The sequence below is a fragment of the Phoenix dactylifera genome, chromosome 18 (assembly GCF_009389715.1).
Source record: "Phoenix dactylifera cultivar Barhee BC4 chromosome 18, palm_55x_up_171113_PBpolish2nd_filt_p, whole genome shotgun sequence".
Lineage (NCBI taxonomy): Eukaryota > Viridiplantae > Streptophyta > Magnoliopsida > Arecales > Arecaceae > Phoenix > Phoenix dactylifera.
In genome coordinates, this window is record NC_052409.1 from 7,468,160 (window position 1) to 7,482,160 (window position 14,001).

General features: G+C 36.8%; 2 protein-coding genes across 2 annotated transcripts; both read left to right on the forward strand.

Moving 5' to 3' along the window:
* The first annotated feature begins 4,377 nt into the window (after positions 1-4,377).
* On the forward strand, positions 4,378-5,100 carry LOC103715808 (ethylene-responsive transcription factor 5-like). Its single transcript, XM_008803566.4, has one exon. The coding sequence runs from the start codon at positions 4,378-4,380 to the stop codon at positions 5,098-5,100; it is 723 nt and encodes a 240-aa protein (XP_008801788.2).
* Positions 5,101-7,217: 2,117 nt separating this feature from the next.
* Positions 7,218-13,064, forward strand: LOC103715809. Its single transcript, XM_008803567.3, has 4 exons — positions 7,218-7,311; positions 9,107-9,212; positions 9,320-9,380; positions 12,581-13,064. Exons 1-4 carry the CDS (start codon positions 7,278-7,280, stop codon positions 12,863-12,865), a joined length of 486 nt encoding a protein of 161 aa, XP_008801789.1. The 5' UTR covers positions 7,218-7,277; the 3' UTR covers positions 12,866-13,064.
* Positions 13,065-14,001: the final 937 nt, after the last annotated feature.

Here is a 14,001-nt window from a genome sequence, read left to right on the forward strand (position 1 = left end):
TTGAAAGCAATATGAGCTTGAAGCATGACAAGAGTAATGACTTCTCAAGGTAAGATTCTTGGTTTATTCCATCTTCTTTAACCTCTCTCGGATTTTCTAGATAAATATGAATGCTAAAGTTTAGATTATTTTCTTGATTTTGTGTAGAGCTTTTTTGGTTTTTGTTTTGTGGATGGCCATTTAATCATATTTGCCCCAAGATATGATCCCCCCTTCCCTTTATCTTGCTCAAAACAATGATCTTGTTTGTTTGGGGTTAGATATTTTGTTATATTTATTTTCAAGATTTGATCTTTTTTATTTTCTTGCACAAAAATAAAATTGATCATTTTGGTTTGGGAGCATGGACGATGATTAGTTGGGAATTTGTAATTGAATAAGGATTACGAGGGTTGCACCTCACCTACTTCTCCCCTCCACATCCAATGCTATCTGTTCATCAGACCACTTAGGACAATATCTATTGTTACATGTATTGCGACTATTTGTTTACATAATTGATTTATCAAATAATTAAGATTTAAAAATTAAATTCTATTTTTTATATTTTATTTTTTAATATATAGATATAATATATTAATAGTATATTAATATACTATTTTTTTCTGCTAAAATTGAGTAGCATTTTTTATCCCTAAATTTTAACCCAAAATCACTATCTTAAGATGATCTTCGATACCCATCTTCTCGTCCCCAGGTTGGATAGTGATTTGAGGAGTGAGGGTAATTTTCAATCACTGCCACATAGAATCACCATGGTGCAACCTAATATGGTGATCTTATCATCTTCATCCCATATCACCATATACCAAACACCCTCCTCACGGGATTTGCTGGTTTATAGAGCTAGGGAGAAGGTGCTCTACCCTTCCCACCCTCATTAATCACTAGGCTCCATAGTTTTAAGAATCAAATCAAATCCGTGTGTCTTGATGAAACCTAACTAACTACAAATTAGTTAACCCTCACTGTGACCGAACCTGATTTTGAACCCAACCAGACTAGCCCGAACCCGACCTGGCTAAATGGATTGAAATCGCAATACAACCAAAGTAGGGTAAATTTAAGTTGACTATATTAGATTTGATCAGCTTTGATTAAATAAGGTTAGATTAAGTTAGCTTGCTTTAGGTAAATATTTAAATTTTGTTGGAAGAAACACATTAGATCTTGTGCTTTGCTTTGGGTAACCATGTAAGTACTGTAATGGGTTGGATTGGGCTAAATTTCCAGCTACTCTAAATTTCACCACTTGTCTCAAAGACTTAAGATGATAGGACGAGGTAGATTTATTTATATATTTATATTTTTTTATATATCTAGGGCTAATTACCTACAATTCAGCTAGCATTTCCTCCACTTAGCTCAATAATTAAATCATCTGGACCTGTTCTTAGCCGTCCAGGAGACAGACATCATGAGATGATTAATTAAATCATCAAATATTTCTTTCGTACTCGTGGCAGTCCACTCTACTCTCACGTCAAACAAATTAATCATCAGTTCGTGAATCATACTTCATAATTTCCGCATAAAGACGATCTGGTCATACTTGCACGTGGCTTTAAAACTCTTCCCCAAAAAAACAAAACCCGAAAGCTCGTGTTGAACTTTTGACTCATCCCACCATGCCCGGTAAACATACCCTCCGAGATCCGGACTGTCCAGTGCGGAAGGGGCGAAGGCCGAAGGCGTTAGCTTAATCTCCCATTTGGTTTTGTAAGGGGTAAGGTGACGGATCTGCGAGTGGATAGGTGTTCTTCCATCCATCCATAGATTCTCTACCCGGTATCGACGTGAAGGGGAGACAAGGATCGTGCTCTGACGGAAGTCCACCCGTCGTCTCGTCGTCCGATTGCGTCGCCGTCCATCCAACGGTAGGAAGACATTGACTTTCTCACCCATGTGAAGGACGGCATGCATGTGCCGTGACGCTGCTGGGAAAGCCGTTTTTCTCTACGCTGAAACGGACTTGGGTGGATGATATGACTGGAGGGTCGAATTATCTGTACCTGAAAGACGGCGCATGCCAGACTTACAGTGGCTGAGGCAGAGTTGCAGGCAGTCTGAGAGGGTATATCCTATGCGAAGCAGTACTTGGTGCCGAGCGGGTTGTACTTGAGGGTGATTCATTTGATGATCGACTGGATTCAGAGGATAGATCGGTTTGGGGATGATCATCCCCTCATCCGAGAGTCTTGTAGGACGACTCAGACTGGCTGACTTTCCAGGCGTTCATTTTTAGGGAGGCAACCGGGCAGCAGACTGGGTCGCCTCTTTTGTCGTCCGGCATTCCAAAGGTTTTTTTTGGACTCTGTATCAGACGTTCCTCCATATTGTACTTTTTTTACTTTTCTGTGATCTGGATGTTGTATTCACATTCACCTATATGAAGATGCGCAGCACTTTACCAAAAAAAAAAAAAAAAAAAGAAGAAGAAGGAAGGAAGAGAAGGGAGAGAGAGGAAGAGAGGAGGAGGGAGAAAGAAGAAAGAAAGAAAGAAAGAAGAAAAAGGACTTAGATTCAAGCGGAAAGCTATGCCAAATTAGGGCCCGCATGGAATTATTTTGTTTTTTGTTTTTATTTTCAAAAATCCAAAAAAAGTTTAATTAAACTGAACAAACGGTAGTATAAAACTGCTTTGGAAGCAAATATACAATTTAGAAATTTGAAAATAAAAGCATTGAATGACACAAGTTCCGGTGCAAATACCATCTTCAACATTAATAACCAGGCTATTTTTCACTTTTTTGTTTGTAGGGAATAAAAAAAACAACATAAAAAAGGTCCTTAATATTTTGCAGAAGTGATACATGTTGTTTATTCAAAAAAAAAAAGTATTTGCATGAATATTATTATTTGACAAACCAAAAATTTTTACTTATTTTTGATGGTACTTTTCTTTTTTTCTCCTTATCAATTATAGCGGAAAGAGTTTGCATGTATTTACCAAAAAATATGTACATTAAAGTAGAAAAGGAAAGATGCTAATTGGAGAAGAAAAAAAGTCTAGTGTGAAGATGATCAATCGTATAAGCTCGATTGCAAGCATGGCCAAAGATTTAACTTTAATTGTATATTCCATCAAATTTGAAGGCTTCAGTATTGGGAGACATGCATATACCCATTATCAGCTCGTTGCATTAGGAGTTTCCTTTTTAAGAGATATAAGATGCAAAGCTTAGTGGGCCCATGGAGCTTTGAGTTAGTAACACTTCTAGAGGTGGCATCTCTTAACCTCATCAACTGCTCAAAATAATTTTATCTAATAATGAAAAGAAAAAAACACACTCAAAGAAGATACACTAATTTCTACAGTATATGTGATGGAGTGTTTAAAATTCTAAAAATATAAAGGTGCATCCTTATAACAATATAAAAAAAAAGTCGCCACTCTTCACATACAATGCTAATGAGAATTTGAAGTAATGGAAGGCACCAGTATCTCACCTCTTATCACTTATGCTCCATGTGCTTTACCAATTCCACCAATGCTACTTGTGACTATTGATGATAAATATAGTACAAAATTATGTGTATATATACATATTACATACATACATATTATATATATATATATATAATATATATATATATGTATGGTATATGTATATACATATAGATATGTGTGGTATGTATAATGTCTCTATGTATATACGAATGTATATAAAAGTATTTCTTTCTTTTTTGGTAAAAATGGATAAATTAACCAAACAAGTATAAGTAAATCGCGGGAATCAGCAAACAAAATACTTAATAATAGAGCAGGATGGTGTGTCTTAGAATCTCAAAACATTGATTCAGTATAATTGGCTATATAATACACCATCTATATATATATATAATATAATTTTAAATGAAAATAAAAAATGTAACAATTGTCAAGCAATTTGGCAGAAAAAGAATAAAGTCTGATTTTAGTTGCAATGAATAGAAAGCCATCTAATAACTGTCATTGAATTAATTATGTCATAGATTCTAATACTATCTACAGCCACAAAAATATTACAAAAATAAATATATACTGCCGTCAAAAATTGATCCTGGAGAAAATAGGGAAATGGCTCCCAAATGATATAAGAGGCCGTTATCTTTGACCGGCTCCGCTCTTTCCTCCGCGGGTTTGTTAAAGGTAGCATCAGCCCTCAAAAGTCCAAACAATTGAATCATTGACCAAATCCTCTCCGCACAAAAGGGAAAGCGGGCTACTCCTTGCCTCCCTCCTCCTCCCACGTTTTCTTCACTCCCTTCTTATCACTTATAAATATCCTTCCTCTTCCCCATCACTCCCATCCCGCACCCACTTCCTCCTTCCCTCTTTCTAGCGACTTCTTTCTTTCTTTCCTCTTTTGGGTAAGAAAAAATAATTCAAACCCCATGGCGGATGACCAACGAATTCCTCGGCTCTCCGAACCCTCATCCGACAGCACCTTCCTCGCCGAACCACTCCCCCGATCTCCCCCAGAATCATCGCCGTCAATGATCCCGCCTCTGATCGGATCGCCAACCACAACTTGGGGTGGTTCCGATTTGACTCCAATCGCCTGCCGCCCCCCTGGCCATCTCCCTCCGGCCGGCGCGAAGGGTCGAGTGGACGAGGCCGGAGCGGGGAAGCCGGCGGACTTCCGGGCGGTACCGCGGGGTGCGGCAGGCCCGTGGGGGAAGTTCGCGGCGGAGATCCGCGACCCGAAACCGGCGGGGCTCGAGGGTTTGGCTCGGACGTACGAAACAGCGGAGGAGGCAGCCCGGGCCTACGACCGTGCCGCCTACCGCTTGCGCGGGAGCAAGGCTATTCTCAACTTCCCCAACGAGATCGGCAGATCCGCCGACTGGATCCGCCAGCCGCAACCGCCGGCGACGGCGGCGGGGAAGAGGGGGAGGGAGGACGCGGTGGCGGAGGAGGAAAGGCCGATCAAGAGGGAGAGGTCGCCGGATTCCGGGGATGAGGAGGGGAAGGAGAATATTCCGTCATCGACGGCGTGCCCGTTGACGCCGTCGTGCTGGACGAGCGTGTGGGAGAGCGGGGACGGGAAGGGGATATTTAGCCTGCCGCCTTTGTCGCCGTTATCTCCGCCGTTCCCGCAGCTGATGGTGATCTGAGAGCTAACCGCTGGTGTTAGCCCGCAAGATTTTTTTTTTCCTTTATTTTTAGATATACATACATATTTTATAGCTTTTGTATATAGAGACCTTGTGCGTCTGAATACTTTGGCTACTACAAACGTTGTGTTGTTGTATTCTTGATGCCCACTTTGAGTGAGTTGACAAAGTGGAATTTTTTCAAGTTACCATAACATTGCTCTTGATTTGTTTGTTCTTTCATATGTGAAATGATCTTGTTATGCTCTCTCTCTCTCTCTCTCTCTCTCTCTCTCCCCACAGAGCAATTCAACAATTTCATTGGAAAAGTTTCTATTTAATAGCTCAAAATAGATGATTGAGCATTGATGCAGTGTTGGCAACCTTTCTTGGGGGAGGTTTAAAATTTGAATTTTGGGAGTTTGGATCCTCTCAAGTTTTAGAGATCCATGTATAATAATTGCGGTGTACAATTTTGTATATTAGATGATATTCATGTATAATAGATTATACTAAAAATTTCTGAGTTCGAGAGGTATATTGACGACCGGTCATCTTATGATTTAAAAAATTCGTGATTTGAATGAGTTAAAAGGTTTCTATTTGGATTGCAAGTAAAGGGAAAGGAAAAAAATAATACAATGAAAAGATCCTGACTTCATTTTATTTAACGAAAAGGAAAGAGCTAAGACATGCTCCCATCATCAAAGTTATTAAGACTAGAAAATCAGGTAAATACAGAGCTCTGAAAATATCAAAAGATAGGGAAAAATAAAGAAGAAAATAAAAATAGCAAAGGATAGAAGAAGTAAGGTACAAACTCTTTGTCATACTAGAAAGGCCCAGTTTTTCGGTTGTTTTTTTCGATGTCTACTACTCTCTAGATATACTTTAATACATAAGAGATGTTTAAGTCCATACTCAATATGGCTAGAATATTAGACTCCCTTGTTTCTTTGCAAAGCATCTGGAGATTAAGGTTGGTGAAGAAACATCTAACAGACATGTGGACTATTATTTTTCTTGCTAGCATGCAGAGATATGGAAGGAAAACAGTGCAAGAATGGCCAAGATTGCACCATAATTGGTAGAGGTGGTTTTAGTATTAACCTCTTTGCACCCTTTCACTTCTTACTTGAGGTAATTTGCTTCTCACCTAAATTTGCCTCAACCTTACAGGGTTTTGTTCCTGGACTCCTATGAACCAATGATTGCATGATACCTCGCACAAGATTTGTAGATCATTAGAGTCTTTGTAAGGAACTGATTTACGTTGCCACCACCGGATACCACAATTTTCATCGGAACATAGACACCGATGACATCCAACAATTTCCCTACATTGCACCATTCCTCACTTCATGAGGGAGTGACAACAATACTGAAAAGGCCATGAGATTTTTTTTTTTGGTAAAATGGCATTTCATACGGCTCTTACGTAGGTACAACATGCCGAATTAAGAGAAAGAAAATGATACAAGAAAGAGGGTATATTAGCTATACTCATCCAGATAAACAAGGCCATGGGATTTTTGGGATGCATGTCATAAGGGGAATATAGATTGGTTCACTACCACTGGTGATTGCAATACCCAATTTAATGAAGGGTTTGGGGGTATGTAGCATATAAATAAATCATATTGAAACGATCAAAATCGAAGCTAGACCCAATGTTCGATTAGGTTGCTAGACCCAAATAACTTGCCAAACTGACCTTATTACATCATGCTTGATCGACCACAAATCGTTCCTTCCTCTCCAACGCAGGCTGAGAATTGGTCAGGTCCTGGTCCAGTCTCAAACCTAAAATTCGACCCGAACCCAAAGCTGACACAACTCAGATCCAACCAAACCCAACCGAACCATGCTGTACATGGAGTTCAAGCCTTTCCTCCCGGTTTATTGAAGGTTTTTTGGCAGGATTCCTCGACGCCTTGGAACGTGAGGTAAACTCAAAAAGCTTCTCCCCCGGGCCACGAATCCAAAGACGAGCACAAGCAACGCCTGTTATGACAAAAGGAAGGGGGAAGGCACGCATCCCATTCCAAACTTCCCATTCCTTCGTTCCAAGACTTTGTTTATTCTTTCTTTTTTCTTTGTATATATACACCCTCCTCACCCACATATCCTCTCACACGAGCAGGCTCTTGATCTGAGTTCCTTCCATTGTTGCTGAGATCTATCTTTGTTTGGGCCTGATGGGCATCCCCATGAGCTTATTGCGAAAAGCTGGTAAATAACTTCTTCCAATGGTTATGGTTTCTGAAATTTGAATAGACTGACAATTTTCTTTGCTGATGCTATTCTCTCTCATTTTTTAATGGATCTGATGTTCTTTGCAGTTATGTGAGTTGCCTTAATTTTTGTACACATGTTTCAGTAAGACTAAGTAGTACCCATGATTATTAGTCATGTGATCTCGGCGGTCCATTAAAGATGCTGATGTTGTAGTGTTCATTTTGTGGTGTTGCATCTTTCATTGACAATTATCATTGGTGATTGCAAGGCCAATTCGGACTATAGCGAATCACATGTTTCAATGGTTTAAGGAATCCATTCATATTGTAGCTTTCGGATGTGCTGCTAGGGTCTCACTTGCAATATTATAAATGATTTCTGCGGTATGACGTTTCGTTTGCCACAGTCTATGTGCTTGAAATTGCTGTCTATGGATCTGGAACTTGACCCAGGATCCTCTACATTGTGTTATTTGCACCACAGAGTGCTCTGCAATACTCGATAGCTGTCGTTAGAAGATGGATGGCCATCAAACAAGGCATACCCTGTTTGACATATAAGCATGCCTTGTTTGATGACTGTCCATCTCCTGATGGCAGCCATCGAGTACTGCATGATGCGCCTCAACAGATAAACAATTGTAGGCTAAGAGGAATGACAAGCACTTGTAGAAAACTTACCTTTTCTTCTTCATTTATATAGGATATATACTTGATAGCTATAGGACAATGGATAAACATAAGTCAAAAGGAAAGACGGAGAATAAAGAAATGGAGGGAGAAAGAAGTAAGCAGGGCAAGGGTTGAAGGATTTTTTGGGGTTCAAGTTTTATTCAAAGTAGGTAAATAGAAATTTGGGTAAGACTGAAGGATTCTGAGAGGCCTTCTAAGAAATAAGAAAGAGAAATCTATCAAATGCTTTCCCTGGAGTGCCAAGAAAGTTCTAGTTGCATATTCTATCAAATACTTTCCCTGGGGTGCCTGACATCCAATAAGTAGAAGTCACATACTGAAAACTTCTTGAAGACTCCCTATCAGATTTCTAGGTTAAGTTTATGGCATAATTCCTAAAACCCAGAATCCACTTTAAAAAGACTACAATCACCTTCTTAATAGAAGAAGCTATCTTCACCATCCTCCCAGTTGCACATCATTGATAAAAGAGGAAAGACAAAATTACAAGATAATCTATGTTTGTTGAATTTGAAAATTAGTATATTGAAAGAGATTATTAAAGGATTTAGTGATGGAGAACTGGTTGAAAATGTAAGAGCATGTTTAGAGAAACTATGGGTGGTCATTGTAAAAGATAAAGACCTGAGATTTGTCTGAAGGAATTAGAAGGACTTGGATTAAGGAATTCATAGATGAAGGATGCAGAGAAGTTGTAGGAAATGAGTTTGTTGACAAAGAATACAAACCTTGGTAACAATAAGTAGAGATGAAGGATTTATTTTGATGAACTGAAATGGATGGGTTGAGCTAATTAATGTCATGGCTTAGGAATTCTTGTACAATGTCATAATGTAGATAGTTGTATTGACTTGTTGAAGAGAGCTAAGAACTTAATTTAGTAAATGGAACTGCTAAAATCAACTTCTATTCAATACTCTTGGAAGCTAATATCTCTGGTGCAACACCAAAGAGCTGTGCAAAGAAACCTTCTTATTTTAACTAGATTTGTCATGTATTATACTATTTTTGTGTTCTCTCACCACTCTCTGACTCTATAATTCATTCATATCATGCAAATTTCAATTTCAGCTAGACTGTTTTATTCTTTCCAACAGGGTTACCTGGGGTTGGGTCAGTAGCTACCGATCAAGTCTTTGAGAAATATTTTAAAGACATTAAGGATTTTGATGCATTTCACCGTGCATTTATTGCTCTTTGCAAGTAAGAATTCCTTCATCCCTGCGACTATCTGCTTCTAGTTAACCTCAATTGACTGATACTTTATACCATCATTCTAATATCATCATTTTCTGTTAAACAATCTGCAGCGAATTCAATACAATCTTGCCTGGTAAGCATTATAAAGCACCTTCAGAAGAAGAGATAAAGGTCAGCTTAGCTTTCCTTTTATTGTTTTTTTGATGCAGAGCTTAGCTTTCTTTATTTTTATGATTAGTAACACATTCTAGTCACTTTACCATAAATTCCATTTGCCCCTTGTTGTTCAACTCAATGCCAATCATAACTTGACATGCTGTACTATTCCACCTACTTATGCTCAGCAGCATGGATGCCACAAATAGGAATAAATAAAATTTTGTGAAGCAAATTGACAAACTAGATTTATTCTTTGGAATCAAGAATTCACAAATTTTGAAACTTTATATATCGTGCGTGACACACATAAATCGTATAGTTCAAGCAATAACATTGATGCTCGATTTCGAGCTAAAATTTGGTATCGTAAGCTACAAATTGAGATGGAAATAGGCGGTCACATTTTAGCAATGTGCAAAAGTTAACTTTATTGGCATGATGGTAAGAAGAGCACATGCATGTGCTATGCATCTAATTGATAGGCCGAGATTAAATTTTCACGGTCAAGCATAGATTCTCATTAGACATTAGGGCATTAGGCTAAGGCTCTATCTAGTCGATAGGAGTTGGGAGGTGAGAATTAGTATTAGATTTCCATCTATTTGGTAATGATTTGGATATGGAAATGCTAATTTCCATGGATATTGGATTCTCATTATAAAAAAAAAGGCGTAAAACCGTACTAAAAGAAAAGGGTTGGGTGTCCTCTTCTCAAGTTGGATATATGCCCAAATAACAATAAAATGCAATTATATATATCATTAATTAATATTAATTATTTATTTATAATATAATATCAAAATAATATATATTAGTATAACTATATATAATGTTAACATATAATTGAAATATCATATAATATTTACTATATTAAAAATATATATATTATTAATAATACTGCTATCATATTGTAATATGTTATATATTATTTATTTATATTCTTATGTACATAATATTATTATATTTATTTTATAGTTATTCTAATAATATAGGATATTATTATATTGTTTATCATATTACCTCTATTTGCTTTTTTTATAACAACAATAACATTAACATTTAGTACTACTTAATATTATTGGTTGTATAATATTATAATAGAATATCAACACATTGTTGTAAGACTAATATTAATATTACTTTATACATTATATTAATATTATTATATATTTTAAACAATATATTATTGAACAATATATGATATCTTAGAAATATTATTAGTTATGATATTATTTTGTTATTCAATTACATTGTTACAACAATAATGAAACTATAAATACTACGATATAATTTTATAGTTATTATAATATTACATTTATATTATTTATATGATAACTATCAACAAATGTTATATAATAATAATAATAATAATAATAATAATAATATATTATTATTATTATTATTATTATTAAAATGGTATATTAATATTGTGATTTATAACAATGTTATAAAATAATATTATTATATTAATGTTAATATTGATATAATTATACTTTATATTGTATGCTACTAAGTTTGCTTCATTCCCCATGGATTTACCTGGACTTATCCAAAGACAGGAATTGGAACTAATCATTCCCGACGATTATTCTAAGGAATACACTTCTAAGGAATGGAAAGAATTTCCTAATTTTCATTCCTGGCAACCAAACATGGCCTCCAATCATAGACTAAATGTTTAAATAATTGCACATACGATGTGGTTACCAATGTGGTGAAGGAACTGCAGAAGACATTAGAGCCCAAAGAGCTGCTCTCACTGTAGGCAATCTCCAAGATTAACTTGGGAAGCGTTGAAAAGTAATTAGACAGCAAGTGAAAAAGGAGTTCCATGCAGCAGGAGCAGAGAAGGAAAATGGGACCTAATAATCTGCAATCTCCATTTCGCAATGGCAAAATAAGCACCTATTTGCAGGACTAATGAGCTGTTTGTCGATCATCACTGATAAAATTGTGCTAGTATATGACAAAATGAAAGCATAATTCTATACGAGACGACACCATCATTTGAATGGCGTAAACTGGTTAGCCAAGCATTTCCCTTATGGATATAGACCTTGGCTAGAAAATTGAAGGAGGAAGCATCTTGAACTATATCTTTATATTGGAAGGATTAAGCCTCAGAATTGTAGGTAGACTATATTCATCAATGAGCATTACTCTAAAATGCTTCTCATGAATCCATGCACTTTCTGTTTGTAATATAGATAGATGGGTATGACAGTTACAATAGCCCATTTAGAGGAGTATAGGAAGACATTCTAAGAGTCCATATACTTGGATGAAAGCAATGAGAGACCTTGGAAGTTTTAAGACAGAATGTGAAACTATCTTTGATTAGGAATAAACACTCCAAATGGTACAGGAGAAAGAGAAGGATTGACAGACCTGAACCTAAAAAGTAATGCACTAAAGCTTGTTAGCTGTGATTATTGTAAGTCATGATGATGGCTATTCAGGTCCACATAAATTAAGGGGCATATTATCCAAGTATTTGAAAGATTCTGTCTGCGAACCTATTGCAAATTTAAATGCCCAAAACTAGCCAAGTATGTGATATTTCTCTTGCTCCTAAATGTAATTTTGGAAAGCATTGAAGCAATTACATGCGTTTTGAGATAATCAATTCAGGAAATAGAACAGAATTATCTTGAATACAATCAAAATGCCACTCTCATCATATTATGAACAGACAGCTTATTTAAATAATTGTAGGGTTGCTGGTTTAATCATGACTTCCAAGCCCCACATATTGCTAATTAGTTCATATATTAGTATCAATATTTTTCAGAAAGCCTGTTTGAAAGTCTGGTAATCTGCTCTTGATTTTTTTAAAATTTCTCATGTAATGCATAAGATGATAGAAGATAAGAATGACTTTAAGGAGAGAACTAAACATCATTAAGCTCAGCCAGTATCATGAACTCATAAGACAATGTTTTTATGCTGATCTTGTGATTCCTTTTTCTCTTTTATTACCAGTAACTTTGCAATGCCAGCTTGTTCCATATTATTAAAGAAATAAATGAAAATAAAACACATATATGCCTTATCCCCTACTGGACTGCTCTTCATACTTATTCTGAACGAGCTGTGGATCATGCAATCTCAGAGAGAGAGAGAGAGAGAGTGCAAGAGAGATCCTCTCTGTCTATGTGGTTTGTCATCTGATCTTCTTCTAACTGTTTTCTTCTTCTTCTGACTTGGCACAGAAATTGTTTGATAAATGGACAGCCGCGGGAAAAAAGAAGGAAACTGTGATTGATTTCATGAAGGAAGATGTTAAGGAACATAAGCCAAATCAGAAAGTTATGATACTCACCGGGATGGCGGCCCCTCCTGCTGTTCTGTATCTTAAGAAGACGGGGGAGAATACGCCACAGCTTAAGAAGTTCCGGCTCCACTTCATCCCTAACGTTATCGCTGTACCAACCTTTACGCTTCTAGCATTAGCTGGAGTCAGAGCACTTCAGATGAAGTCGCCCACCCCGTCTTAGACCATTCTTTCTACCTACACCTTTATGATGCGGTCTCACATGAAAATTGTCAGTGATGCCACCTTTTTATGTATATTTTTCAAGCAATAATTTGGAAATAAGCTTGTAGACAGCATGGTTTTAAATCAAGAATGTACAGAGACATGCATGATATATATAATGAATTGTGTCAAGAACTACTTGAGTTGATATTTGTCAATTGATTGTTTGGTGTAGTCTGAACCAGCAATGCAAATGATTGAGAATTTAAAGTAGTCCACCTGCTGCGACTCGGCAGACTCTGGATTGAATCGAGGTTCTTTCAATATGGTCTTTTTGTAAAGATTTTGATTTCTTTTCTTTTCTTTTCTTTTTCTTGGTCATTAAACATGCTTCTTGGAATCCAAATTTTTATGTTTGAACTCAGATCAGCATGAGAATCCTCACTGGACCAGAAAAAGTAGAACATTTGAAATACTGGACACCACCAATAATACAGAAGTAATCCAAAACGGGCCGACAATTTGGTCATAAATCCACCAGGAGTAAATCCAGACGAGTCCTGCATCTGAAGCTAACTCTCAATGGGTGTTGATTAAGGAATTTCTGGTCTTGGTCCAACCACTTGCAATCTCAGCTGACACAATAAATTAAAAAAAAAAAAACTTCCTCCTGGATGAACTTTGAATACTTTCCCAGAGAGAAAAAAAGGATCAAAGAACTTAATAGAACTTCTGCTAAGTTTTGAGTGGTTTTACAGTATCCTCAAGGTCTATATTGTTGCATTTGCAATATCCTTGATGACCATAATGCCATGGCAGTATGCTTTACTCAAGACTCCGAGGGTCCAAAACCACTCAAATCCATTAGCAGCTGTACTAATGAACCGGATTTTTTATTTTTTCCTCTATCATCCAGATGGCTTGCTTCATAAGGTGGTAATAGCTCTCATGTTTAAGCTAACGCAAAAGCTTAAGATACTGAACTTGAAGGATTTGAACATGTTAAAATGGCAATAAGTGCTCCAATTTAAGGAGCATCTAAGTGAAACACAGTTGGGATTGTGCAAGGATCCTGCGGATAAATTTGATTCTGAAATAAAAAGAGCTAAAGGTCGAAGGAGAAAGTTGAAGGAATAACAGAGTCCTACGGCTGCA

Bases quoted from the DNA above. Each gene is read 5' to 3' on its own strand.
- LOC103715809 (XM_008803567.3), top strand. From the start codon at position 7,278: ATGGGCATCCCCATGAGCTTATTGCGAAAAGCTG. The intron at 7,312-9,106 runs GTAAATAACTTC...TCTTTCCAACAG, and splicing joins GAGCTTATTGCGAAAAGCTG to GGTTACCTGGGGTTGGGTCA. The intron at 9,381-12,580 runs GTCAGCTTAGCT...GACTTGGCACAG, and splicing joins CTTCAGAAGAAGAGATAAAG to AAATTGTTTGATAAATGGAC.
- LOC103715808 (XM_008803566.4), top strand. From the start codon at position 4,378: ATGGCGGATGACCAACGAATTCCTCGGCTCTCCGAACCCTCATCCGAC.